The sequence below is a fragment of the Meles meles genome, chromosome 19, assembly GCF_922984935.1.
Source record: "Meles meles chromosome 19, mMelMel3.1 paternal haplotype, whole genome shotgun sequence".
NCBI classification, from domain to species: Eukaryota; Metazoa; Chordata; class Mammalia; order Carnivora; family Mustelidae; genus Meles; species Meles meles.
Window position 1 is genome coordinate 11,922,127 of NC_060084.1, and position 27,641 is coordinate 11,949,767.

The window sequence follows — 27,641 nt, forward strand, 5'->3', positions numbered from 1 at the left end:
TTCCCTTTGTGAAAGGAAGTCGGAGACTAAACCATTTAGAAAGGAGAAGTTTATTTGTCAAGAAGTTGCCAGGAAATCAGATTTCAGGGAGAAAAAAAAAAAAAACAACAAACCACCACCAAACCAAACCAAACCAGATATATCATAAAGGAGAAAAGCTGATATTGTTATTGTTTAAACATTTTTTTTTGTTGTTGTTGTTTTTTTAAAGATTTTTATTTATTTATTTGTCAGAGAGAGAGCGAGAGCAAGAGCGAGTACAGGCAGACAGAGTGGCAGGCAGAGACAGAGAGAGAAGCAGGCTCCCTGCGGAGCACGATGTGGGACTCGATCCCAGGACGCTGGGATCATGACCTGAGCCGAAGGCAGCCGCTTAACCAATTGAGCCACCCAGGCGTCCCTGATATTGTTATTTATTTTTTTTTTTTTAACTATGGGATTCCTTCTATATATGCAGGCCTTCTTGCATATACAGGATTGAATTTATTATAAGAAAGGTAAGAGAAAATGGGATTGGAGAAAGGAGACAGCTGGACAGGGATTTTCATACTGGGCCTACTATCCATAGGCCTCAGCAGCCCTGCCATGGATCCGGCCGATTCTTCCGCATCAAGAAGTTGATCTTGCGAGCCATTTCCATGTTGTAGATTCGCCGACAGGTTTCGTAGCTTTCCCTTTGTCGTCGGCGACAAGGCTTTTCATAGTACCGCCGTCGCTTAATGTCCTCAATGAGCCCATCCATGGTGAGGATTCTGTTTAGGGTCCTGTATGCACCTTCCATGTTCCCTTCCTGTACCATCACAGTCCTGGCAATGAACTTCAGATGTTTTGCCATGACCTTGGAATTTAAATCTTCACTCTGCAGCACCCCACGCCCTCAGGAGCTGGCCCCCGCAACGGTTGCTCGCGGCCGGAAGCCCCTGATATTGTTATTGTTAAGGTTAAGGTTAACAAAATTGTTAAGGTTACCAAGTTTCTGATTGGTCTCCCTGCGATGGAAAACCAGCGCTCTTCGAATATGATTATCCCATCCACAAAAGTTAGGACATCTTTAGCCAGCAGCACTGCAAAAGTCAGGGACAGGGGCGCCCGGGTGGCTCAGTGGGTTAAGCCTCTGCCTTCGGCTCAGGTCATGACCTCAGGGTCCTGGGATCGAGCCCCACATCTGGACTCTCTCCTCAGCAGGGAGCCTGCTTCCCCCTCTCTGCCTGCCTCTCTGCCTACTTGTGATCTCTCTCTGTCAAATAAAGAAATAAAATCTTAAAAAAAAAAGAAAAAGTCAGGGACAGAGTTGACAGATAGTCTGTCTCACTTACAGGAAATGCTCCAGGGTTTATGTGTTTCTGTAACCCTATTATTTTTGGTTTATCTCAGAGTGCAGCATTTCTTGTTTGCTTTTCCTGTCCCAACTGATGCGTTTAGAAGGATGCAGGGCACAGGGCCAGCCTCATTCCACAGGCCCTCCTTGTGGTCAGGTCTCTGTCTGGAAGGACAGAGATTTGACCACACAAGTTGGCTTAGCAATTTTCTGATTCAGCATCATTAATGTAATGATTTGTTTACATGGGCACACAGACAATGTCATTTTATGGTATGGTGAGCAAAACTAGAACCATAACACTGAGGCCTGCAAAGTTAACTTCTTTCTTGAGGTTTGTAAATCCCTTAGGGTTGTCATTTACTTTTATGTGCCGGAATGGGGTTTTTTGTTTGTTTATTTGGGGCTTGGATTTTTGGCACCTTGTCACCCAAGTTCAGAACCCAGAAACCATCCAGTTCCCCTCCTCCTCTTTCCTCAAGTTTGTCCTGTTCAACGACATCTTTATTACCTGTAGGCTGGATTCCGTGGGTATTGAAGCAGGCAACAGGTCAGTTTCCACATGTGAGACTCAGTCCTTGTTCCTTACTTGTGGGCTGAGCTTAGGAATTAAATGAGACTTTTGACATGATATTTAATTTATTCCACTATATCCTGGTGGAAGGAAGGCGTTTCTGTTGAATGTATATAAATAGTATAATTGTAATTGAAGCTGTATCAGAGGTACTTGCATAATATTCAACCATATTTTTTAGTAATTTGTATGTTACTATCAGTATGTCATTTTTTCCTACGTAATCTTTTTTTTTTTTAAAGATTTTATTTATTTATTTGACAGATAGAGATCACAAGTAGGCAGAGAGGCAGGCAGAGAGAGAGAGGAGGAAGCAGGCACCCTGCTGAGCAGAGAGCCTGATGTGGGGCGTGATTCCAGGACCCTGGGAACATGACCCTAGCCGAAGGCACAGGCTTTAACCCACTGAGCCATCCAGGTACCCCTCTACATAATCGTTTTCTCAGGTTTACCTGACAAGAGGTTAGCTTATTATTTGTAGTAATACATTTTGTTTTAAAGATTTTATTTCTTTATTTGACAGAGAGAGATCACAAGTAGGCAGAGAGGCAGGCAGAGAGAGAGGGGGAAGCAGGTTCCCTGCTGAGCAGAGAGCCGATGCGGGACTTGATCCCAGGACCCTGGGATCATGACCTGAGCCGAAGGCAGAAGCTTTAACCCACTGAGCCACCCAGGCGCCCCTGTAGTAACACATTTTTATTATATTCTTGTTTTCTGAATTGAAGGGGTATGCCGGAAGAAGATACCACTGAATGTTTCACCTGAGTTTGTAAATTGTTAAACTGTGAAACTGTTGAATTCAGAGGGTTGGAGCTAGATGGAGAAGAAAGAAAAGGATTTTTCTTATCTGGCTGTTAAAAATAGAACATTAACCACAATGAGATGACTTCATACCAGTTTAATGATTGTCTTTGTCCTGATCTTGGGCTGAGCAGTCAAATTTACGATATTCCCTTCTTCTAGATGAGCAGCCCTGGAAATCCAGACACAGATCCTTGGTCCATCCTGACAGATGTGTGTCTGCCTCTGGGTCAAGGTCAGCCTTACTGAGAGTCCTGTACCCACAAGGCTGTTCAGAAACCTGGTTCTTTCTTGCCTGAGGCTCTTCTGATATTTCTTCAGAAGCCTTCCTTTCTGATCTGTAACTTGTAGCAAGGGCCTCTTGGCAAGCAAGAGAAAAGCAGAAATCACCTATGGGCGAGAGGACGGCATGGCTGCTCTGGTACTTTTACTAACCAGTCTGTCAGATTAAATAGACTGACGCCATTCACATGCAGCATATCATCATTTCGTAAGACTGACAGTGGTTCCCTTGAGAGTAAGACCATGTTATGAAATGAGTGAGGGCTCAGTTCAGTCCCCAGGGTCCTCTAACTTGTTCCATAATTATATGTTGTTATTACATGTTCTAATACTCACTAGTTGAGCATATTTAAATCTGGAAACATCTTTTTTTTTTTTAAGATTTTGTTTATTTATTTGACAGAGAGAGATCACAAGCAGGCAGAACTGCAGGCGGGGTGGGGGCGGAAGCAGGCTCCCTGCTGAGCAGAGAGCCCAATGCGGGGCTTGATCCCAGGACCCTGAGATCATGACCTGAGTTGAAGGCAGAGGCTTATCCCACTGAGCCACCCAGGTGCCCCACAAATCTTTTTTTTTTTAAGGATTGATTTTTTTTTTTTTAAAGATTTTATTTATTTATTTGAGAGACAGAGATCACAAGTAGGCAGAGAGAGAGGAGGAAGCAGGCTCCCTGCAGAGCAGAGAGCCCGATGTGGGGCTCGATCCCAGGACTCTGGGATCATGACCTGAGCGGAAGGCAGAGGCTTTAACCCACTGAGCCACCCAGGTGCCCCAAGGATTGATTTTTTTAACAGTTCTTGTGACAGTCTATAAATAAACACGAAAAGTAACCAATTGCTGAAATATACTCAATAGTACTATTATCTTACCTGTATGTAATTAACTTAGGGAGGTTGAACTTTATCCTTTGCTAGTTTTTCACACTTGGTCGACTTGATAACAGGAAGGCATTCATGAAATGTTGATCTAATTAAAAGTCCGGAGAATGCCATGCCGACCTAATGATTTCTAGTTTCCCTTCTTTTGTAAGTTGAGGGAGCAAGTTAGAGTTTTCTCTGTAGCCAACGGGGAAAACCAGCAGCAGTTTAGGTGGAAAACACATCTTAACAATTTTATTATTTTGAATGTGGAGTCCGAATTTGTCAAAAAGAGAGTTGTCAGAAGAAACAAGAATCACCTCATGCGATCCCTCTATAGTCACACCCTCCAATCCCCACCTTCTAGCAGCCACTGATAACTATAGGTTTTTTTGTATTTTTTTGAAGATTTTGTTTATTTATTTGACAGAGAAATCACAAGTAGGCAGAGCAGCAGGCAGAGAGAGGGGGGAAGCAGTCTCCCCGCTGAGCAGAGAGCCTGATGCGGGGCTCAATCCCAGGACCCTGGGATCATGACCTGAGCCGAAAAACCCACTGAGCCCCCCAGGCATCCCCATCACTGTAGTTTTGTCGTTTTGAGAAGGTCATTTAAATGGAATGATTCAGTATGTAACTAAGTCGGTTTCTTCCATTCAGGATAGCACCTTCAAGATGCATCCAAGGTACTTTAAGAATCGATAGATCGTATACTTTTAGGGGGCGAGTGTTAATCCACTGTACAGACATACTACAGTTGATCCTCTGTTGCCCTGTTGAAGAACATTGACTGGGCTGTCAGCAGTTTTTGGTGATTGTGGATAGAGCTGCTATAAACATTCACGGATAGGTTTTCCTGCGAGTGGAACTTTTCACTTTTCCAAGACAAATAGGAGTTGGGATCAATGGCATATGGGTCAATGGGTCAATGGCATATGCGTGTTTAACTTTTTAAGAAACTGCCAAACTGTCATCTATTTTTGAAAATAATTTCTTAATACTGGAACAGCGCAGAGTTGCAGTCTTGGTCCTCCTGCCTTTGTGCGCAATGGTTTCCTGCTTCACAACCGAGGCTCAGGCTCCTAGTTGTGTCCCTTCATTGAAAGCGCAGGTGTCCCTAAGGCAGAGTGTGTCTGGCTCACCTCTGTGCATTTCGCGGTCTCGAGTTCCGCATGTTCAGTGCCGGAGTGGGTGACAGTGTATGTGAGTGCGTCGGTGTCCACACCTCTTCCCTGTGGGACCTTGGGCAAGCTGGATTGTTTCATCATTTAGCTTCTACATTTGAGAAAGAACTGAATGACACCCTTAATTTGGTTGTCGCAAAGATTAAATGGGATAGCAAAACCTAAAGCTCTCAGCTCGGTCTGGAATGCAGTAAGCAGTCAGCACATTGCCCGTTGTTAGTTCTTTCTTTGCCCTGCATGGTATAAAAATGACACAGGGGGAAAGCTTGTGACTCTGACCTTTCACCTCTAGGCCTGTTTAATAAGCAGACTGAAGCTGATCAGCCCCGAGGGCTGGTCCTCCTACAGGGAAGTTCTCCTGTAATGTTGATATATGGGAAAGGTTTGTGTGTCTGCCCTGCTCCCCTGGCTGGCAGCGCTGCCGGGAACACACCAAGGGCAGAAAGTGGAGGGTCCGCAGGCTGCACTTATTTCATTTTTTTTTTTTTTAAGATTTTTATTTATTTATTTGACAGACAGAGATCACAAGTAGGCAGAGAAGCGGGCAGAGAGAGAGAGAGAGGGAAGCAGGCTCCCTGCTGAGCAGAGAGCCCGATGCGTGGCTCGATCCCAGGACCCTGGGATCACGACCTGAGCTGAAGGCAGAGGCTTTAACCCACTGAGCCACCCAGGCACCCCAATTATTGGTTTTTTTAATGGCGTTTATTTAACAAATTACCGTTTTCTTTCTTCTAGTTCTGGGATTACCGCCAGCCTCGGAAATACCTCAGTATTCTCCCTTGCCAGGTGCCTGTCTGGAAGGCCAGATACACTGTGAGTGGGACACCCCACCTCCTTTGGGGAGCTTCCCCTTAGTGTCCAGACATGGGGGTCAAGGACCCTTTTCTCTTATTTTCTTTGTGAGGCAGTTTCTCTTTCTGTCTTGGCTGAGGGGTGGGACAAAGGCGGTAATGACGGCATAAAAGCTGGTATGTATTTAAAAACTTGTCCTTGAGATGTTGGGGAAGAACCTGTGCAAGAGTTGCTGACCATAGCCTGGGAGGCCGGGCCACGTGAAGGTGATCACTACTGGCAGGGAAAGCGGGGGAGACGGGGCCAGAGGGTTTGGGGCTTGCAGTCAGCGGACCATGGTAGAAAGAAATCTGGCTTTAGATTCAGAAGACCTGGGTTTTGGGCCCATTGGTGCCTTTTAATTTTTTCCCAACATTTATTGAGATGTAATTGACCTGTAGCATTGTGTAAGTTCAAGGTGTACCCCCATGGATTTGATATTGTAAGACTGTTAGTACCCCAGGGTTGGCTAATAACCTCTGTCACATCACATAATTGCCATTTCTTTTTTGTATTGAGAACATTTAACATCTACTCTCTTAGCAACGTCCAAGAATATAATACAGTATTATCAACCATCATTCCCGGGCTGTGTATTCGATCCCCTGAACTTGCTCATCTTCGAACTGGAAGTGACTGAGCCACCCAGGCGCCCCTTTATTCATCCGTTGATGGACACTTAGATCACTTAGATTGTTTCCGTATTTGCAGTGAGCCATTTAATCTTTGTGTGGCCTTGGGCAAGCTGCTGGATGCTTTTGAGCGATAGTTTCCTTCTCTGTAGCATCTGAATAATAATTTTTACTAGGCCTTCCTTTTTATTATTGTGATAAAACTTACCATTTTAAAGTATGCAATTCAGTGGCATTTAGTACATGTACAATATGCCTTTCCTTTTGAGAAATGGTATGTGAAAATGCCTTATAAACCATAAAATGCTGCAGAATAAAGCTATTAGTCTTTCAGCAGTTTTTCCATTGCCACATTGATAGCTTCTGATCAGAGATAATATATTTTCTTCATTGTCAACTTGAAAGGGAGTGCACAGAGATGGATAAGGCTGCCTTTATGCGTTAGGCTGTCACTCTGACGCGCTGTGGAACATAGAAGATAATTTAGGTATTAAGTGGCTTTTGCATCTGGGAACGCTTATCAAGAAACCAGATATTGTTCTTATGAATTGAAATAGTTCTCTGGATTAATATGTTTACTTTAAAAAATAAACAGAGAAATCCAGGAGTACTGCCAGGAGGGAAAGTGAAGATAAATGTGCTTTTAGGTGACCATAGTTTCTTCCTTCAAGAACAGAGTCTGATTATCTACCCAGTGGGCCCCTTTGCTACCTAGCAGGTGAGGTGTCGATAGGTAAAGCATTCCAGTCCTGAGATTGGAGGGTTTCCCTCTGAATAGCTGTCGTTTGGGGCGGGGGGCGTGGGAAGGTGATGCTTCGTGTGGCTGCCGTGCTGCTGGTGTGTTTCCACATGGCAAGAATCCCGCCCGCTGCTCTGGGGTTTTCCCCAGCGTGTCTTGCATACTTGCTCTGGATGTGAAACAGTGTGTTCTGGTGTGTAGCAGTCAGAGCCGTTTGCTTATTTTAGAATTTCAAGTTCTCCAAGTATTTGGCTTAGCTTTATTTTTTTACTCGCTGTGGTCCCTTCCATGCACAGGAAAAAGTAGAATAAATGCAAAAGAAAAGTAGAAGGTTGGTTAACTTACAGTATTTGGAAAAAATTTCCCCAGATGGGTTGGGGCCTTCCGTCATCTCATTTATGTTAGTTAGGAAAGCATTCCAGCCTTGTTAATTCAAGATTCAGCTGACTCTCCCTGGAATAATTACCCGCTTTTCCTTTTCCTGCCGTAGCCTTTCAGCAATGGATTGGTGACTGTGATGGTCCCCCAGCTGCGAAGGGAAAACAGTCTTCTCTTGTGGAACGTCTTTGACTTGAACACCCCGGTCCATACCTTTGTGGGGCACGATGACGTGGTGCTGGAGTTCCAGTGGAGGAAGCAGAAGGAGGGTGAGTGGGAGCCCGATTTCCTTCTGAGCCCTATTCTACAGCAGCTCCAGTGGGGTTGGCCGTGTGGGCCAGTATGGAGGATGCAGACCCCTTAGCACTGGGCATGAGGAATGGGAGAGTCAGGGGGACTGGCACCATTCAGATGAGAAAAGGGGTGTGTGCCTGTGGCTTCTGTCCCACGCTAGTGCCCCTTCTCATAGGTTCAGTGCCATTTCTCACCTGCACGGAAGAGATCTGTAAGAGATGGATAGACTTGCTATTGGATCATCTCTAGGGCTGAAAAACTCTGGGGTCGCAATCCTCAGAAGTCTGGTGTTCGCTCCTTGCCACTCTGGGGAGGAAGGAGACCTGAGGTCGCCATCAGCACCGCCCACCACGTGTTCCTAGTTCCCTTCACAACACATAGTCGTGTTTTATCTCGCACCTCCTTGAAGATGGGTTTGGCCACATGGCTTGCTTTGATCATGAGACATAACAGAGGGATGCGATCTCTTCTGGGTTGAAGCATTAGCAGCCATTGTACAATTACACGCTGTCTTTGCTGCGGCCACCACAGCTGGCAGAACTCCAACTGGAGCTGTACCCGTGAACAAGGTGTCCTTGCTCTAAGCCCCTGAGATTTGGGCATTGTTCATTAAATCAGCTTCGTCTGGGCAGCCCTGACCAGTACAAGGTCAAGTGTAATGGTGTCAGAAGCCCTTAGCCTTCACTTCCTCACCAGCTCACCTTGCAAACTTAGTAGCAGCCTCTCTTTTCTTGAGATCTTATTGTCACGATATCTAAAGGTTTTAGGGAACAGAAGCATATTTCTTGGTCTTTCCATATTAAAAAAGGAAAGCCAGGCAGTGGAGTGGCGTGACCTGTCCAGAGTCCCAGGAAAGGTCTTGGGTAGACCTGGGATTAGAGCGCTCATCTTATCCCGGCTTCTTTGTGACCTTCATGAGCCTCTCTTCCAGGATAGTTTTTGAAGGGACTCTTTTGGTCATCCTCTTAATTTTCTCATCTTTATTTCCCGAATATCCCTGCTTCTGGAAACATGAGGCTGCTTGGTCTTTATCCCATCAATTTGCATGCATGACTTTGGCTTTCATTTTCATCTCTTGCATTTTGCCATAGTAAACAGATGATGTCGTTTCTCGTGGTATGGCAGGGAGAGGTTGGCCTGTAGTTTTGGCTTGAAACGAAAAGTTTCTAGCAACCCGCTTTCAGTTATCTGTCATCTGTAAGCTGGCAAGGTGAATTGTGTGAATTGAGACTATCTAGTCAGTAGTGAGATTCTGAGTGCAAGTTACAGGTATTTCTTCAAATTCCTTTTTCTTGCAAAGTGTAGCATCTGTCTAGAAAGTTGCATAAAACTTGTACAGTCTTACAAATTTGGAAGAGAAAATCTGTGTAACTACCACCATGGTCTAGAAAGCGAACATTGCTCGAGCCTCGGACCACAGTCCCGTCCCTTCCCCAGAAGGAAACGCTGACCTCATATTTATGAGAGTGATTGCTGTTCTTATTTTTATCATTTACCACCTGTTTACGCAGCCCCTGAAATGGCTAGCTCACTTGTTGGACCTTTCATAAATGTAATCCCCCTGCATGTTTCTTGTATTTTACTTCTTTTTCAACCGTTGCTGCTCCGTTTTATTTTACTGCCATGTCTTCTTAGTTTTTACTGGGTTATCTCAAGCTTTGACTTGGGTTTTCACTGGTGCAGGAGCTCCTAGAGAGCTAGCAGGAGAAGCGGGGTGTCCTGGCCAAGGGGCGAGGGTGCTTCATGAAGGAGGTGCCAGTCACTGGTTACAGATGTTGCTGAAGGATCAGCTTGTAGAATAAGAGAAAAGCCCTTAATTGTACAAACAGGAAGCGATGCGATCATTAGGAGACGAGTTCCAGAAGCAGACTGAAGATAGAGGCCAGATTGTAAGGCAGCGTGGACAGAGGCAGCAGGAACTGGTTTTGTGATTGAAGTTCCCTTCACAGGCAAGGAGCAGACTGGGTTGATCTTAGAGCCGCTGCCTTCTTCCTCTGACGGTGAGGAGAGGATGCAAGAGAGTGGGTATGTGGGGAAGCTAGGGCCTTGTGAGCCTGAGAGGGCATGGGGGTGGAAGCACTGGTAGAGGGGTGGGGATTAGAACGGAACTAGGGATAACTTTTCTCCACAGTCAGGGGCACGAAAAGAAGCCAGATGTGGAGGCAGACGATTGCTCGTGCAAACATGAGTCTGCACGGGGTCGGCGGGGGGACTCCTGGCCGGCAGCTGTTCAGAAGACGTGTGTCCTGTTAGTCACACACAAGGATACGGTAACACACTAAGGGAGTGAAGGCTCGATTGAGGGCAGTGACACAGAGAAGGAACTTCTGGAGGCACCTGGGTGGCTCAGTGGGTTAAAGCCTCCCTTCGGCTCAGGTCATGATCCCAGGGTCCTGGGATCGAGTCCCGTAATGGGCTCTCTGCTCAGCGGGGAACCTGCTTCCCCCTCTCTCTCTGCCTGCCTCTCTGTCTACTTGTGATCTGTCAAATAAATAAATAAAATCTTTTAAAAAATAAAAAATAAATAAAAATTTTTAAAAAAATTAAAAAAAAAAAAAAGAAGAAACTTCTGTCCCTTACCTACCCTTTTAGCTTGGACCCATCATATTCTCCGTGGCCTCCATTTTCCCACCTGTAAAATGAAGGAATTGGATGAAATTCAATTCTAAACTCTTCTAAATTCTTTGCTCTCTAAGGATGGCCATAAAGGACATTCTAGATATGACCTAATTACTCCGAAGTGCCCCGATCTTTTCATAAAGCTCCCTAAACGATTTTGGAATAATTTCCCTCTGACCAGACATGACATGTGAAAATGTAACTCGGTCAGTTAAGAACACTCAAGATCGATTATCCATTTCACAAAGAGGTGCTTCTCTTCACCAAAGAATTCTTTTCAGTGGTAAGGTGCCATTATGCATTTAAAGCAATTCATTTCACAAAAATCATATTCACGCTCAGCTCCTCTGGAGCGTATAAAAGGAGGAACATTTGTGGAGGCAAAAGTTCAATGTGACGTTAAATCCCAGCGTCCCTCTTCACCTGCTGGGCTGCCAGATACCATTTCACTTCGTTTAAGTTTCTGCTCAAATGTGACTTCCTCAGGGAGGCCTGTCTAAAAATAGCTTCGCCATCAGTTTTCTTATCCTGGTTGTTGTTTCCTTTTTTTTTAAATAACACTCTCCCTACCACACATTTTATTATGTATTTATCCATTCATCTCTTGCCACCGCTGCATTGTGAGATCTGTAAAGACAGACACACTTGTAGCAGTCATGCTTGTCCTAGCACCTGGAGCAGTGCCCGGCAGCTAGAAGATGATCAGCAAGTCTTTGTTGACTGGATGGATGAAGGAGTCTCACCCCATTGCAACCTGTAGCAAAACTGATGTCGAATTTAAAAAAAAAAAATTCCAGGATTCTTATTTGGTGATTTCTAGGGTCCAAGGACTACCAGCTGGTTACGTGGTCGCGGGATCAGACTTTGAGGATGTGGCGGGTGGATTCCCAGATGCAGAGGGTACGTACTCAGCGCTGTCGTGGAGGGGTGCGCCGGGGTGTGCTCACAACTTACAGAAAGTACAGGCTTGAGTACTTGGAGTCAGAGGACGCATGAGAGACATTCACTAACACTTGCTGTTGGCCGACTGACGTGTGGCGGCCACACTGAGGCTTTCAGGGCTTCAAGAGCCAACTCCAGCGTTGGGCACTTTTAAGCGTCAAGAGCCTCTGACTGCCTTTTCTCTGGTCCCGGCATGAGAGTGTGGGCAGCCCACTGAGCAGACGGCCTGTGGGCTTCATTTCTTTCTCTTCTTCTAACTGAACTGGGACGTCTGACCTTACCTGCAGTGTTCAGAGCCCTCATCGTCCAACCTCGGCACCTGTCCTGTGAAGCCCTTTTCAATTTTGCCCCATAAATGATACCTGTTCTTGCATGAACCACAGTGGTTGGTACCTGGTGTGAACTGCCGTGACCCTGGCTGTGCTCTGCCTCAACACGGTTTTTCCATTCCACGGCAACGTGCCTTACAGGCAGGAACTGTGCGTCCTCGTGTCCTCCTGCACGGGGGTGTCTGGCTGGCTCAGTTGGTAGAACAGGCAGCTCCTTTTTTTTGGGTGCCAAAACCTGGGAATGAGAGCATGCAACTCTCTCTCTTTTTTTTTAAATAAGATTTTTAAAAATTAGTTAATTAATTAGAGAGATCGCCTGTCTGGGGAAGAGCAGAGGGGGAAGGAGAGGGACACGCAAACTCCTGGTTGAGTATGGAGCCTGATGTGGGCCTCAATCCCATGATCCTGAGATCATGACCTGAGCTGAAACCAAGAGTCAGACACTCAACCGACTGAGCCACCCAGGTGCCCCAGAACACATGCAGCTCTTGATCTCAGGATTGTGAGTTTGAGCCCCACATTGGCTGTAGCGATTACTTAAAAATCAGCCGATCCATCAGTCCTTCAATCTTAAAAAAAAAAAATCTGCAGCACTGCTCAGTACAAAGTCACTCTTGAGCATTTGGGTCAAATATCCTCACCTTACTGCCTTTCAAATATATTTTTTCCAGAAAGTACCATTTGTTCATTTTTGGTCTTGGGTTAGCTGAACAATTCCATAAAGGCTTGGAATTTAAAGTAATGTTTTCTGAGGCTTGTATAAACTCAGAACAGGATGAAAAATTTCCAGGGTAGCTGAAACTCTCATCTCCTGTGTGTTTAACCAGGGAGATTTGGTGGTGGGTAAAGCCTATTTTGATCAGTTTTTGGCTGACACCTTTAGCCTTTGTGCTTCCCTTTTTTTTTTTTTTTTTTTTTTTAAAGATTTTATTTATTTGACAGAGAGAAATCACAAGAGAGGCAGGCAGAGAGAGAGGAAGGGAAGCAGGCTCTCCGCTGAGCAGAGAGCCCGATGCGGGACTCGATCCCAGGACCCCGAGGTCATGACCTGAGCCGAAGGCAGCGGCTTAACCCACTGAGCCACCCAGGCGCCCCTGTGCTTCCCATTTTTAAGTCAGAACCCTAACCAGACATGGCGATCATTTCCACTGACTTCTGTAGACCTAGATCTTCAACGCTTTGTTGCAGCTTTGTGCAAATGACATACTAGATGGTGTCGATGAGTTCATTGAGAGCATTTCTCTTCTGCCGGAACCAGAGAAGACCCTGCACGCCCAAGATACAGATCACCAGCACAACTCGAGCCATGGGGAGGAGGAAGGTAATTGGTCAGACGGGTGTTTCGGGTGAGGTGCCCCCCGTGCATCTCAGAGTTACAGCGCATACCCTAGAACAGCCCTCGGACCCATTTTCAAAAGTGTTTGCCAGCAACTGAAGAACCTCTCTCTCCTACTAGTCTTAAAGGAAGACCCCCCGAGCAGTATCCTCGAAGAGAAGAAATCGGAGCAGCCGGGGCTCCCGCAGACTCTGCAGCAGGAGTTCTCCCTGATCAACGTGCAGATCCGGAATGTCAACGTGGAGGTGCTCACTGGCTTACAACCTCGTTCCCCTGCTGGCCGGTGGCCGTCGGTGGGCGAGGGGACTCCTCCAGCTCTCATTTTGGCTAGCAGAGGGCTTTGCCGCTCCAACAAGTGAACCTCTCTGCTGGCTTTTTTATTTTCTAGGTTTTCTAGAGAAATAGATGTTTTGCAAATGCAAATTATAGTCTCACCGTAGTATTTTCTCATCAGATGAACTGAGGAGTAAACTGATGCTCATGTGTGTTGAAATCCTCCTAGCTGCTCCAACACCTTCTTTTACCACGTGTGAAGTTACTTAGAGCCAGGAAGGCTTAGTGCTTTGGCAAAGGTTACTGGTAGAGTTAGTGGCAGAGCTGAGTTTGAAAGCCAGACATCCTGACCCCCAGACCCCCACCCCCCAGCCCCCAGGTTGTTTGTGCTCTGCAGTACTGTCTTCCCTTAAAGCTGGTCTTTTCCTTAATGACTTAGATTCATAGTAAGAAAGTCATCAAACCTCTTTGTTCATTTAACACATGGAAACGTTTACTCTCTTCCTTTTGGGGAGATAGTGAAATGCTTTCCTTCAGACAACTGAGTCTGAGTTTTGAAGCTTGATTTGTTCTTTTTTTGCCTAGATTCAACTAACAGGTATGGATATGTGTGTATGCATAATTATCTCCTTTGACCTTTTTGGGGGTGGGGGTGGGGCAGAGGGACAGAGAGAATCCCAAGCAGGCTCCGTGCCCAGGATGTAATCCAAGGCGGGAGCTCCATCTCACACCCCTGAGCTCACGACCTGAGCTGTAGTCAAGAATTGGATGCTTAACCTGTTGAGCCACCCAGGTGACCCTTCTTTGGCCTTTAAAACAACTCTGCAATACATGCTTTTATCCCTACTTCACAGAGGGGAAGCTGACACTAAGAGATGTCATGACTTGTCTGAAGTCAGCAGCTGCTTGAATCTGTCTCCAGATTCCCCATGTGTGTGCCTTTCTTTGCTCTACTCCAGCTGCCTTCTCTGGTTGGCAGGGCGAGAAATCAAGAGAGAGAAAGGATTCTTTGGTTAATTGATTATCTGTATCAATTCAGATCATACCCCTCTGTTGAGAACAGTTGAGAACGGTGTAGATAGCCAAGTGATTCTAGTTTAAGAAGGAGGTCTTGATTCCTTTTCCAGGGGTGCTTTCTTAAAAGTACTGAGATGTAATTCACGTAACTATGAAGTTTGCCCTTCTAAAGTGTATAATTTGGTGGTTCATAGAATAGTCACAGAGCTCTGCCATTATCTCCCCTAATTCCAAAGCGTTTTCATCATCCCTAAAAAGTCCTATACCCATTCATGGTCACGGCCCATTGCGGCTCCCCACTCCGGGCACCACTAACCTGCTTTCTCCGTGGATTTTCCCAGGAGTGCTTTTTTAACTCAGACCAGTATTTCACTTGTTCCTGCTCTCTTTTCTTATCTCAAAATAAATATAACAAGTTTCAGTCTACCTCACAGCTTCAGGCTGAAGCTTTTTTAAGTCACAATACTTTGAACTTATTAAATCAGTGCTAAAATTAAAAATCTGTCTTGAACACGAGTCGTCTCAGTCTTCCAAATTGGTTTGTCTCCGGAAAGTCTCCCTTCGCCCTGGTCCTGGGAACCTAGAGCTTGCAGTCAGCTTGTTTAAATTTATTTGTGTCCGGAGATGCCCTGTGGTTCCTCTCCTAAGCTGTTGTCCCTTTGTTGCCTGCAGATGGACGCGGCGGACAGGAGCTGCACAGTGTCCGTGCACTGCAGCGGCCACCGCGTCAAGATGCTGGTGAAATTCCCCGCGCAGTACCCCAACAACGCTGCCCCTTCCTTCCAGTTTATCAACCCTACAACCATCACATCCACGATGAAAGCGAAGCTGCTAAAGGTGGGGCTCTCTGTTCACACATTCTCCTTAGTGGCATAAGAGGAAACGTCTGTTCGTGGGCATCTGCATCTTAAGTTGCGTGGTCAAGTTGAATGAAAGCTCCAGTAGATGAGATTTGAAAGTCCATCTGTGCGGATGTGCTTCTCTGTTAACTTCATTGTCTATAGAAAGCATCAGGGCTGTGGTTCTTAACCTTTTTGGAAAGTGGAGCCCCTTTAAACATTAAATGAAAACAACGGACCCTTCCTCAGAGAATTTTGTACAGATACCTTATGTAATCTTAGAAATATTGTGTGTAAATAGTTGTAGTTCTGAAGGACAGGGCTGGGCGGCCACCACAGCCTGCTTTCTGGGCAACGCCCCCCGGCAGCAAGGGGAGCCGTCCCCCCGTCCCCCGTCCGATGAGAGGGGGCCGGGGGAACTCTGGAGGGCTCACGGGACCCAGGGAAACCCTTGATCTTAAGTGCAATTATTATTAATAAAGGGGTCATTGCAATAAAAAAAAAATAGTTGTAGTTCTGTCATTGTGTATAATCTGCTCATAGTTCTCACTAAAGCTCTGCATGAATCCCAGGTTAAGAAACTTGCAGTACATTTTCATTTATCTGGGAACAGTAGGCTAGGTGTATTCTGAAGCTACAAGACATTTTATAGTCGGAAAACAAGGGATGCCTGAGTGGCTCGGTCAGTTAATTGTCCAACTCTTGATCTCAGCTCAGGTCTTTTTTCTCTTTTTTTTTTTTTTTTTAAATCCATTCCAGGATGCCTGAGTGGCTCAGTCGGTTAGGCGTCTGCCTTCAGTTTAGGTCATAATCCCAGGGTCCTGTGATTGAGCCCCATATTGGGCTCCTTGCTCAGCGGGAAGCCTGCTTCTCCTACCACTTCTCCTTCTGCCTACCACTCCCCCTGCTTGTGCTCTCTCTCTCTCTGACAAATAAATAAATCTTAAAAAAAAAAAGAATTCTCAGAACATTAAAATTTTAAAAAAATAATAAAAATAGAAAAATTTTAAAAATTCATTTCACAGAAGGAGGAGTTACCATGCTCAGGTGAGGCTGGCTAGCTGTCCAGGTGAGGTGTCTGAAGGGATGGCAGTGCCTGAATGGAAGTGAGATAGCCTGGCATCTGGTCCTTGTTCCTGTGGACTCAGAAAGTTGCTTTTCGTGCAGAGCTGATAAGGCAGAATCTCTATTAAAAATGCCCCACAAGGGGCACCTGGGTGGCTCAGTGGATTAAAGCCTTTGCCTTTGGCTCAGGTCATGATCCCAGGGTCCTGGGATTGAGTTCCGCATCGGGCTCTCTGCTCAGCAGGGAGCCTGCTTCCTCCTCTCTCTCTGCCTGCCTCTGCCTACTTGTGATCTCTGTCTGTCAAATAAATAAATAAAATCTTTAAAAAAAAATGCCCCACGAGCTGGGCATGGTACACCTTTTTCAGTGTGAGCAGCATCATGAGTGAAATAACTGAAATGTCCAGACAAACCAAGATGACCTAAACACTATTCACCCTTTGCCTAGTTTCTATCATAGATACTTGACCCATCTTCCTGGAGGGAGATACATAAGGAAGAAATTTTTCAAGGGGTGTAAGGATCTCTCAAATGCTACTTTGATTTTGTTATATAGGTACATTTTGTGCTTGGAAATTCTTTTTTTTTATCCAAGTATAATTAACATGTAGTGTTAGATTAGTGTCAGGTATACAATATAGTGACTCAGCAATTCTGTACATTACTCAGGACTCATCACAAGGGCACTCCTTAATCCCCATCACCTGTTTCACCCATTGTCCCCACCCACCTCCCCTCTGGTAATCATCTGTTCTCTAGAGTTACGAGTCCGTTTTTTTGTCTGTCTGTACTTGGAATTTGCATATTTCATTGTCTTATTTGCACATACAAAAAACATAGATGTTGCTATTGTTATAAAAATGAGGTGTCTTTAAAGGTCTAATTCAGTGCCATCCAATAAAAATAGAATGTAGGCTACAGGTAATTTAAAATTTTCTAGTATCCACACTAAAAAAAGAAATTGAAAGCAGGTAAATTAATTTCAGTAATATTTTTAGTTAACCCAATATATGCAAAATATTCTCATCTCAACATGTAATCCATATAAAAATTATTGCAAGAGTTTGCGTCCTTTATTTTTTGTACTAAATCTTCAACACTTGGTATGAGTTTTACACTTACAGCACATCTCAGTTCAGCATGCCTAGCAGCTGACGCTGGCCCTTTCCTCCCCCCACCCCTTTTTTTTGTTTTTTAAGATTTTATTTATTTGAGAGAGAGAGAACAAGCAGGGGGAGCAGCAGAGGGAGCGTGAAGCTGAGCTTAGTTCCAGGACCCCGAGATCATGACTTGGGCTGACGCCAGACGCTTAACTGACTGAGCTACCTGGATGCCCCAGCACATCTCAATTCAGACTTAACCTCACTTCACATGCTGTGTAGCCCCCATGGGTAATGACTTCTGTAGTGCACCCCGCAGGCCCAGTTAACACACCTGTCTTCAGTATGTATGTCGGTTTATGTCTATAGCATGTGCTTTAAAATGTTAGGATTTGTGTTTTTAAAAAAGCAAAAAAAAAAAAAAAGATACATTGTGATTTCCACTGAAGTGAAATCTGTTCACCCTGGCTTGTATTGGATATTACTTCTAGGATCCTGAGATTTTCATGGGGCGGGGGGGGTTCAGCTGGAAGGAGAGGAAAAGAGTAGAAGTCACAGGAAAGAATGTGTTCTCTCAAGCCATGCCTGCCCTGGCTAAGGAGAGAGCTTCTCGAATCTGCTCTGTGAGCCTCTAGAGCAGGAGGGAAGGAGGATGCCTCATTGGAAGCCTCAGACACAGCCACGCTCCCATCTCCCTGCATCTTCACGACTTCCCACTGCTTTGAAGAATAAAAGTGAATCAGGAGAAGGAACGTTGCTATTCTTGACTGTGTTTCGTGCCTTTTCTAGATCCTGAAAGACACTTCTCTGCAAAAAGTGAAACGAAACCAGAGTTGTTTGGAGCCCTGCCTACGCCAGCTCGTCTCCTGTCTGGAGTCTTTTGTGGTGGGATTCTCCTATCAACCTCTGCTTTGATGTTCTGTTTTGTTTCTTCCTCCCCAAACTCATGTATCCGTATTTTGTAAGTGAGCTTTAAGACAGCTTGTGGATTTTAGTCTGTTAATTTTTAAATTTCAGAACCAAGAAGACAGCACTTCCAGCAACCCCTTTGCACTCCCAAACTCCGTCACTCCACCCTTACCAACGTTTGCTCGGGTGACCACTGCCTACGGGTCATACCAGGATGCCAATATTCCCTTCCCTAGGACCTCGGGGGCCAGGTTCTGCGGAGCAGGTGGGTCTCTTTTTTGGTTCTCTGATTCTAGATTTTGAGAGCGAGAAGCCCAGAATGTCCTGTAGTCTATAAAGAAATCTCAGAAAAATCAGGAAATTGTCATTTGGTTTTGTTTCCTGGGAACTCTGCTGTAGTGTTAAATGGTCTGATGCCGAATTAACTTCTGCAGACATATCATAAGAATGTTCAACAGAATTACAGTTTTAACTTTTTGCATTCTCTTGAGCATGAATTTGAGTCTTATTCAGATCCCTGATTCTCAACACAGGACAGGTCCCCTAGAAAAGAAATATAAAGTATCTGGGAAGATTTTTTCCATGCCACACACATCCCATCCCTCCTGGATCCTAGAGATTCTGACCCTTGTCCTTGTTATGTGTGGCTACAGTCAGGGCTGACCAGGGCTGCCTTAGGATTTCCCACGTGCAGCTCATTGACCTTGATGTGCACATGTGGTGTCTCCTTTGTCAGGGTATCTGGTGTACTTCACAAGGCCAATGACGATGCATCGAGCAGTGTCTCCAACAGAACCTACTCCGAGGTGAGCCTGAGAGATGCAGATGTCCACTGTGTTCACGGGGCTGTAAGTGGGCAGACATCTGAGAATGCGCACTGAGTTTGTCTTTGGACAGGTGCTTTTAGTTATTCAGTAAATATCCACTATAAGATTTATTCAAGAAAGATGAGGTTCATGAAATTGCCACTAAGCTGAGATTTGGGAGGTCCAGTTACTACCAAACCATCAGAAGTAGTTTGATAAAAGCTGTTGTCAGGGCACCTGGGTGGCTCAGGGGGTTAGAGCCACTGCCTTTGGCTTAGGTCATGGTCTCAGGGTCCTGGGATCGAGCCCCGCATCGGGCTCACTGCTCAGCAGGGAGTCTGCTTCCCTTCTCCCCTCTCTCTGCCTGCCTCTCTGCCTACTTGTGATCTCTGTCTGTCAAATAAATAAATAAAATCTTTTAAAAAAAAAAGCTGTTGTCAACACAAGGCAAATTCTTTTTTAATGTGCTTTTCCCCTATTGCTAAAGTATCACTTGAACATGGAATAAAAATAAAAAAGTAACGAAAAAGATCATCTGCTGGTCCATGGCATCAATATGGCACTCCTAACATTACTGAAACGTGTTAAATTTTTTAAAATGACATTAAGTGGTTGGAAAAACTCACAATATGGAAGTTTTAAATTAAAATTTGAAAGCTCTCCTTTTCCTTGGCGAGTCACTGTTAGCATTTCAACACGCTTTCTGTCTGGTCTCCATTATTTTTCTGTGTGGGGGTTTTTGGTTTATTTGTTTTGGTCTATTTTGAAGAGACAGTCTAAGACGCAAATGGGAATGTGGACTTTGGAGCCAAGCCCCTGGGTCCTCATCTTGGCCCTGCTGTTCTGTACCTTAGGCAACTTACTAAACTGGGCTTAAGTTTCCTCAGCAATAACTTGGGGATGATCCTGGCACCTGCCTCTTTCAGTTGCTGGGAAGATTAAATGTGTTAATCCCTGAGAAGCATTTAGAATGATGGCTGGCATGTTGCTCTGTGTTTCCTATTATTACTACTAGTGATGGTGGTGGTTGTTGTTGTTGTTGTTGTTGTGTGTGTGTGTGTGTGTGTTCTTGTATTTGTTTTTTGTGTTTACTGTTTTATTGAGATATGATTCACACAGGATATAGTTGACCCATTTAAAATAATTGTTGTATATTCACAGAGACAGAAGGTAGATAGTGTTTGCCCAACCCTGGAGGAATGGGGGACCTGGGAGTGTTGCCAGGTTGGGGATACAGTTTCCTTTAGGGGTCATAAAAAATGTTGTAGGATTGACTATAGTGATGGCTGCACGTAAAATTGCCTATTCCGGGCATTTTATATAAATAGAATCATATAGTCACGTGGCCGTTTGTGACGGGCTTCTTTCACTTGGTGTTTTCAGTGCTCATTCATGTAGCACGTATCAGAACCTCCTTTCTTTTTATTGCCATATAATATTCTATCATACATATATGCCACCCTTTCTTTCTTTATTCATCAGTTGGTAGCCATTTGGGTTATTTCCACTTCCTTGCTATTACGAATGATGCTGCTAGGAGCATTTGTATGCAAACTTTTGTGAGGTCCTAGATTTTAATTTTTCTCAGGTACATATCTAGGAGAGGAATTGCTGGCGCATATTGTAAAGGGTGATTTTTCTTCATTAATCAACTTTATGTTTTAGAACAGTTTTAAATGTGTAGCAAAATTGAGTGGGAAGTTTGGGTACATACCCTTGTCCCCACACATGCGCAGCCCCCCGCCCATACCACTGGTTTTTTAAGCTTACATATTACCGGTTGCATATGTAGACTTCTGGCTCTTCAGTGTAGCAACCGGGATAACCCGGAAGCCCTCCCGGTGCAAACACTTGGGTGCGCTGGATGGAATAGAATCAGCATATGTACAGCAAAGAGAAGATTCACATCCTGCTTTCCTGAGAGTCTGCCAGTCTCTGCAGTAACCCAGGCAGACGAGACCTTGGCCGACAGGACTGGGGAGTTACATGTCAGAGACCCCGTACATTGCTTTGGGTTTCTTATTTGAAACATTGTACTAAAAAACAATCACCTACTCTGAAAGGGAAACCAGAAGATGAGTATCCGGACTTCAGATCAGAGCAGCATTTTACTCAAGTCTAATATACAGTACACAAATGTGAATTACGTGCCTTGATGACCAGCACCCAGACCAGCATACAGAGCAAAGGTTCCCTGTCCTTTCACGCAGACGAAACCCGTCTTGTGACTTCAGTCATTTAGTTCCAGTTTTGCCCGTGCTTGAGCTTCATCTAAGCAGAACGTCATGCAGCGTGTGCTATTTTGTGTCTCACCTATTTTGTTCAACTTAATGTTTTGTTTTTTAACAATTTTTTAAAAGATTTTCTGTATGTATTTGAGAGAGAGAGAATGAGTGGGGGGTGGGGGCAGTTGGAGAGGGAGAGGGAGGAGCAGACTCCCCGCTAAGCAGAGAGCCCTGATGTGGGGCTCAGTCCCAGGACCCTGAGATTGTGACCTGAGCTGAAGGCAGCTGCTTAACCAACTGAGCCACCCAGGTGCCCCCAACTTAATGTTTTTGAAATGGATCCGTATAGCTATATATGTCAATGCTTCCATTGTATGAAATAATGCAGTTTATTTATCATTCTCCTCTTGAGGGATATTTGGATTATTTCCAGTTTGGGGCTATTATGAGTGGACCTACACATTCAGGTCTTTTTTTTTTTTTTTTTAAGATTTTATTTATTTATTTGACAGACAGAGAGATCACAAGTAGGCAGAGAGGCAGGCAGAGAGAGAGGGAGGAAGCAGGCTCCCTGCTGAGCAGAAAGCCCGATGCGGGGCTCGATCCCAGGACCCTGAGACCATGAACTGAGTTGAAGGCAGAGGCTTTAACCCACTGAGTCACCCAGGCGCCCCAACATTCAGGTCTTTTTATCGACATGTATATTAATTTCTCTACCCAAGGAGTAGAATCCCTGGGTCCTAGGATAGGTATGTGTATGATTTTTGTTTGATTTTTGTTTTTAGTGTTGCCAAAGAGTCTGTCCCCAGTGGTCGTACCATCTTACCAGCAATGTTTCAGAGTTCTAGTTGCTCTACATTCGCTCAAAAATTTGGTGTTTTCAGTCTTTTCAACTTTAGCCATTGTGGTGGGTGTGTGGTATCTCATGGAGGCAATGGCTAGTGATGTTGGGCAGCTTTTGTGTGCTTATTGAACATTTGGGTTTCTTTTGTGATGTGCTTGTTCAAGTATTTTGCCCATTTCTTTAGGACTATTTTTCTTATTATTTATTTATAGTAATTTTTTTTAAAGAAGTATTTATTTATTTTGATAGAGAAATCACAAGTAGGCAGAGAGGCAGGCAGAGAGAAATAGGGAAGCAGGCTACCCGCTGAGCAGAGAGCCCCATGCGGGGCTCAATCCCAGGATCCTGAGACCATTACCTGAGCCGAAGGCGGAGGCTTAACCCACTGAGCCACCCAGGTGCCCTATTTGTGGTAATTTTTTATTCTGGTTGTAAATCCTTTGCTAGAAGTATGTGTTAATTTTCTCTGAGTTTATGGCTTGTCTTTCTCCTTCCCTAATGATTTTTAATAAACAAGAAGTTTTTAGTTTTGATAAAGTCCAGCCTATCACTTAAAAAATTCTATGATTAGTGCCTTTTTGTTCTAGAAAAAAACTTAGCTTACCCAAGGTCACAAAAATATTCTTCCATTTTCTTTTAAAAATGTATAGTTTTAGATTCCTTATTTAAAGCCTATAGTCTATCTCAAATTAATTTTTGTCTATGATGTGAGTAGGGGCCAAAGTTCACTTTTTTCAGTTGCGATATATAATTATTCCAGCACCATTTAAGGAAAAAAAATGGAATTTTCTCCTTGAATTTGCATTGATTAAAAAATTGCATTAGGATGCCTGGTGGCTCAGTTGGTTAAGCCTCTGCCTTTGGCTCAGGTTATGATCCTGGGGTCCTGGGATTAAGCCCTGTGTTGGGCTCCCTGGTTGGTGAGGAATCTGCTTTTCCCTCCCCCTTTGCCCCTTCCCTCACTTGTGCTCTCTCTCTCTCTCAAATAAGTACATAAAATCTTTAAATAAAATTGCATTTGATATCATTGTTGTAAGTCAGTTGACTCTGTTTGTGGGTCTGTTTATGGAGTCTTATTTTTCCCCTTTGATCCGTAGGTTTCTCTGTATGCCAACACTGCCCCCCCTTTCTTTATTAACATATAATGTGTTATATGTTTCAGGGGTACAGGTCTGTGATTCATCAGTCTTACACAATTCACAGTGCTCACCATAGCACATACCCTCCCTAGTGTCCATCCGCCTGCCACCCAATCCCTCCCACTGCACTCCACTCCAGCAACCCTCAGTTTGTGTCCTGAGATTAGGAGTCTCTCTCTCTTTTTTTTTTTTTTCATAAAGATTTTTATTTATTTGTCACAGAGAGAGAGAGCACAAGCAGGAGGAGGGCAGGTAGAGCAGGCAGAGGGAGAAGCAGGCTTCCCACTGAGCAGGGAGCCTGATGCAGGACTTGATCCCAGGACTCCAGGATCGTGACCTGAGCTGAAAGCAGATGCCCAACCAACCAAGCCACCCAGGCATCCTGAGATTAGGAGTCTCTTATGATAGGTTGGTGTCCCTCTCTGGTTTCCTCTTTATTTATTTATTTATTTATTTATTTATTTATTTGACAGAGAGAGAGAGAGAGAGAGGGAGAGAGATCACAAGTAGAGAGGCAGGCAGAGAGAGAGGGGGATGCAGGCTCCCTGCTGAGTAGAGAACCCAATGCGGGGCTCGATCCCAGGACCCCGAGATCATGACCTGAGCCGAAGGCAGTGGCTTAACCCACTGAGCCACCCAGGTGCCCCTTGTTTCCTCTTGTTTCATTTTTTCCTATCTTCCCCTATGATCCTCTGCCTTGTTTCTCAGATTCCATCAGTGAGATCATATGATAATTGTCTTTCCCCGATTGAGTTACTTCGCTTAGCATAATACTCTCTAGTTCCATCCACGTTGTTGCAAATGGCAAGATTTCATTCTGTGATGGCTGCATAATATTCCATTGTATATATATAATCTTTATCCATTCATCTGTCCATGGACATCTGGGCTCTTTCCATAGTTTGACTGTTGTGGACATTGCTGCTATAAACATTGGGGTTCAGGTGCCCCTTTCATATCCCAACATTTGTATCTTTCGGGTAAATACCCAGTAGCATAATTGCTGGGTCATAGGGTAGCTCTATTTTTGACTTTTTGAGGAACCTCCATACTGTTTTCCAGAATGGCTGTACCAGCTTGCATTCCCACCAACAGTTTAGGAGGGTTCCCCTTTCTCTGCATCCTTGCCAACATTTGTTGTTTTCCTAAATAGTTAATTTTAGCCATTCTGACTGGTGTGAGGTGGTATCTTATTGTGATTTTGATTTGTATTTCCCTGATGCTGAGTGATATTGAGCACTTTTTCATGTGTCTGTTGGCCATTTGTATGTCTTCTTTGCAAAAATGTCTGTTCATGTCTTCTGCCCATTTCTTGACTGTATTATTTGTTCTTTGGGTGTTGAGTTTGACAAATTCTTTATAGATTTTGGATACTAGCTCTTTATCTGATATGTCATTTGCAAGTATCTTCTCCCATTCTGTCCGTTATCTTTTGGTTTTGTTGACAGTTTTCTTTGCTGTGCAAAAGCTTTTGATCTTGATGAAGCCTCAATAGTTCATTTTTGCCCTTGCTTCCCTTGCCTTTGGTGGTGTGTGTAGGAAGAAGTTGCTGTGGCTGAGGTCAAAGAGGTTGCTGCCTGTGTTTTCCTCAAGGATTTGGATGGATTCCTGTCTCACATTGAGGCCTTTCATCCATTTTTAGTCTATCTTTTTGTGTGTGGTGTAAGGAAATGGTCCAGTTTCATTTTTCTGCATGAGGCTGTCCAATTTTCCCAACACCTTTTGTTGAAGAGGTTTTTTTCATTGGACATTCTTTGCTACTTTGTTGAAGATGAGTTGACCATAGAGTTGAGGGTCCATTTCTGGGTTCTCTATTCTGTTCCATTGCCATTGACCTATGTGTCTCTTTTTATGCCAGTACCATACTGTTTTGATGATCACAACTTTGAAATAGATCTTGGGGTCTGGCATTGTGATGCCACCAGCTTTGGTTTTCTTTTTCAACATTTCTCTGGCTATTTGGGTTCTTTCCTGGTTTCATACAAATTTTAGGATGGTTTGTTCCTGCTCTGTGAAAAAAGTTGATAGTATTTTGATAGGGATAGCTTTGAATGTGTAGATTGCTCTAGGTAGGATGGACATTTTAACAATATTTATGCTTCTAATCCAAGAGTATGGAATGTTTTTCCATTTCTTTGTATCTTCCTCAATTTCTTTCATGAGTACTTTATAGTTTTCTGAGTACAGGTCCTTTGCCCCTTCAGTTAGATTTATTCCTAAGTATCTTAGAGTATTTGGTGCAATTGTAAATGGTATCGACTCCTTAATTTTTCTTTCTTCTGTCTCATTGTTGGTGTATAGAAATGCAACTGGTTTCTGTGCATCGATTTCATATCCTGCCACTTTGCTGAATTCCTGTATGAGTTCTAGCAGTTTTGGGGTGGAGTCTTGGGTTTTCCACATAAAGTATCATATCATCTGCAAAGAGTAAGAGTTTGACTTCTTTGCCAATTCAGATACCTTTTATTTCTTTTTGTTGTCTGACGGCTGAGGCTAGGACTTCTAGTACTATGTTGAATAGCAGTGGTGAGAGTGGACATCCCTGCCATGTTCTGACTTTAGGGGAAAGCTCTTAGTTTTTTACCATTGAGAATGATACTTGCTTTTATGATATTGAGGTATGTACCCTCTCTCCCTACCCTGTGAAGAGTTTTAATCATGAAAGGATGCTGTACTTTGTCAAATGTTTTTTCTGCATCTACTGAGAGGATCATATGGTTCTTGTCCTTTCTTTTATTAATGTATTGATTAACATTGGTTGATTTGGGGGTGTTGAACCAACCTTGCATCCCATGAATAAATTCCACTTGGTCGTGGTGAATAATCCTTTTAATGTACCGTTGGATGCTATCTAACACTATGCTTTAAGAAAAAAAATTTTTTTTAAAGATTTTATGTATTTATTTGACAGAGAGACACAGCAAGAACAGGAAAACAAGCAGGGGGAGTGGGAGAGGGAAAGCAGGCTTCCCGCTGAGCAGGGAGCCCGATGAAGGTCTCTATCCCAGGACCCTGGGATCATTATCTGAGCCGAAGGCAGATGCTTAATGACTGAGCCACCCAGGCGCCCCTAACATTATACTCTTAATGTAGCTTTCATATAGTAAGTCTTCAGGTCTGCAAGGGTGTGTTCTCCAACTTTATTATTCTTCAGGATTGTTTGCTTACTCTGTCTTTTGTAGTCTTATAAAAATATGAAATAGCTTATTGGTTTCTACAGAAAAAAGCCTGTTCATATCTTAATTGGAAATGTATTGACTCTGTAGATCAACTTGAGAAAATGGACACCTTGACAATAATAATGGAAGCTTCCAATCCACTAACATCATATATGTCTCTATTGGTTTGGGTTTTCTTTAATTTCTCAGTAATATTTTATATTTTCAATGCACATTTTTAAATTAAATTTGTTTCTAGGTATTTGATGCTATTGTAAATGAAAATTTTAAAATGTTTATTTCCAAATGTTTGTTTCTAATGTATAGAAATAAGTAGATTTTTATAGATTGGCTCCTATTTAAATTCACTTATTTGCTCTACTAATTTGCTGATTTTCTTGAATTATCTACGTATACAATTGGAAGTATTCTCTGCTTTAGCAGACAAAGTGTTTTTTTGTTTTGTAAGTTCATTTTGGTCTTTTTTTTTTGAGTTTTCTCCCCCCCCCCACATTTTTTTTAAACTTCTTTTTTTTTTTTAAGATTTTTATTTATTTATTTGACAGACAGAGATCACAAGCAGGTAGAGAGGCAGGCAGAGAGAGAGGAAGGGAAGCAGGCTCCCCGCCAAGCAGAGAGCCTGATGTGGGGCTCGATCCCAGGACCCTGGGATCATGACCTGAGCCGAAGGCAGAGGCTTTAATCCACTGAGCCACCCAGGCGGCCCCCCCTCCCCCATTTTACCCATCTTTTCTCTTGGTTTCATCACATGCTTAAGAGCGACACTACTTGGAAAGATGGGAAGACTGTAGCCAGTATGGATAATTCTGCATTTTCAACCACAGGTCTCTGTCAGCCTTGTCTGCTTATCATACTGGCTTGATTGCGCCCATGAAGATCCGCACAGAAGCCCCTGGGAACCTTCGTTTATACAGCGGGAGCCCCACTCGCAGTGAGAAGGAGCAGGTCTCCATCAGCTCCTTCTACTACAAGGAGCGGGTAAGCAGCAGGCCATGGTCTTTGATTCTAATTCCGGCTGGATTCTTGTTTTTTGTCTCCCTGCCTGCTATGCACAGCAGCTACGTTAGTAATCCCCCTTAGTCTTTAACTTACACAATTAGTTTGTTCAAGAAGGACCTTTGCTTTGTTCCTT

General features: G+C 44.0%; 2 protein-coding genes across 3 annotated transcripts in view; one reads left to right on the forward strand and one right to left on the reverse strand.

Annotated features, from left to right (window-relative positions):
* Window positions 1-27,641, forward strand: part of WDR59 (WD repeat domain 59) — a 96,373-nt gene that overhangs the window by 39,889 nt on the left and 28,843 nt on the right. For both annotated transcript variants that reach the window (XM_045987800.1, XM_045987801.1), the window contains exons 9-18: window positions 5,749-5,826; window positions 7,706-7,862; window positions 11,327-11,406; window positions 12,966-13,098; window positions 13,234-13,358; window positions 15,076-15,240; window positions 18,197-18,292; window positions 18,425-18,581; window positions 19,053-19,122; window positions 27,334-27,487. In XM_045987800.1, coding sequence (XP_045843756.1) covers window positions 5,749-5,826; window positions 7,706-7,862; window positions 11,327-11,406; window positions 12,966-13,098; window positions 13,234-13,358; window positions 15,076-15,240; window positions 18,197-18,292; window positions 18,425-18,581; window positions 19,053-19,122; window positions 27,334-27,487 — 1,215 coding nt within the window. The remainder of the gene's footprint in view (window positions 1-5,748; window positions 5,827-7,705; window positions 7,863-11,326; window positions 11,407-12,965; window positions 13,099-13,233; window positions 13,359-15,075; window positions 15,241-18,196; window positions 18,293-18,424; window positions 18,582-19,052; window positions 19,123-27,333; window positions 27,488-27,641) is intronic.
* On the reverse strand, window positions 440-908 carry LOC123931077 (28S ribosomal protein S21, mitochondrial). Its single transcript, XM_045987802.1, has one exon. The coding sequence runs from the start codon at window positions 833-835 to the stop codon at window positions 572-574; it is 264 nt and encodes an 87-aa protein (XP_045843758.1). The 5' UTR covers window positions 836-908; the 3' UTR covers window positions 440-571.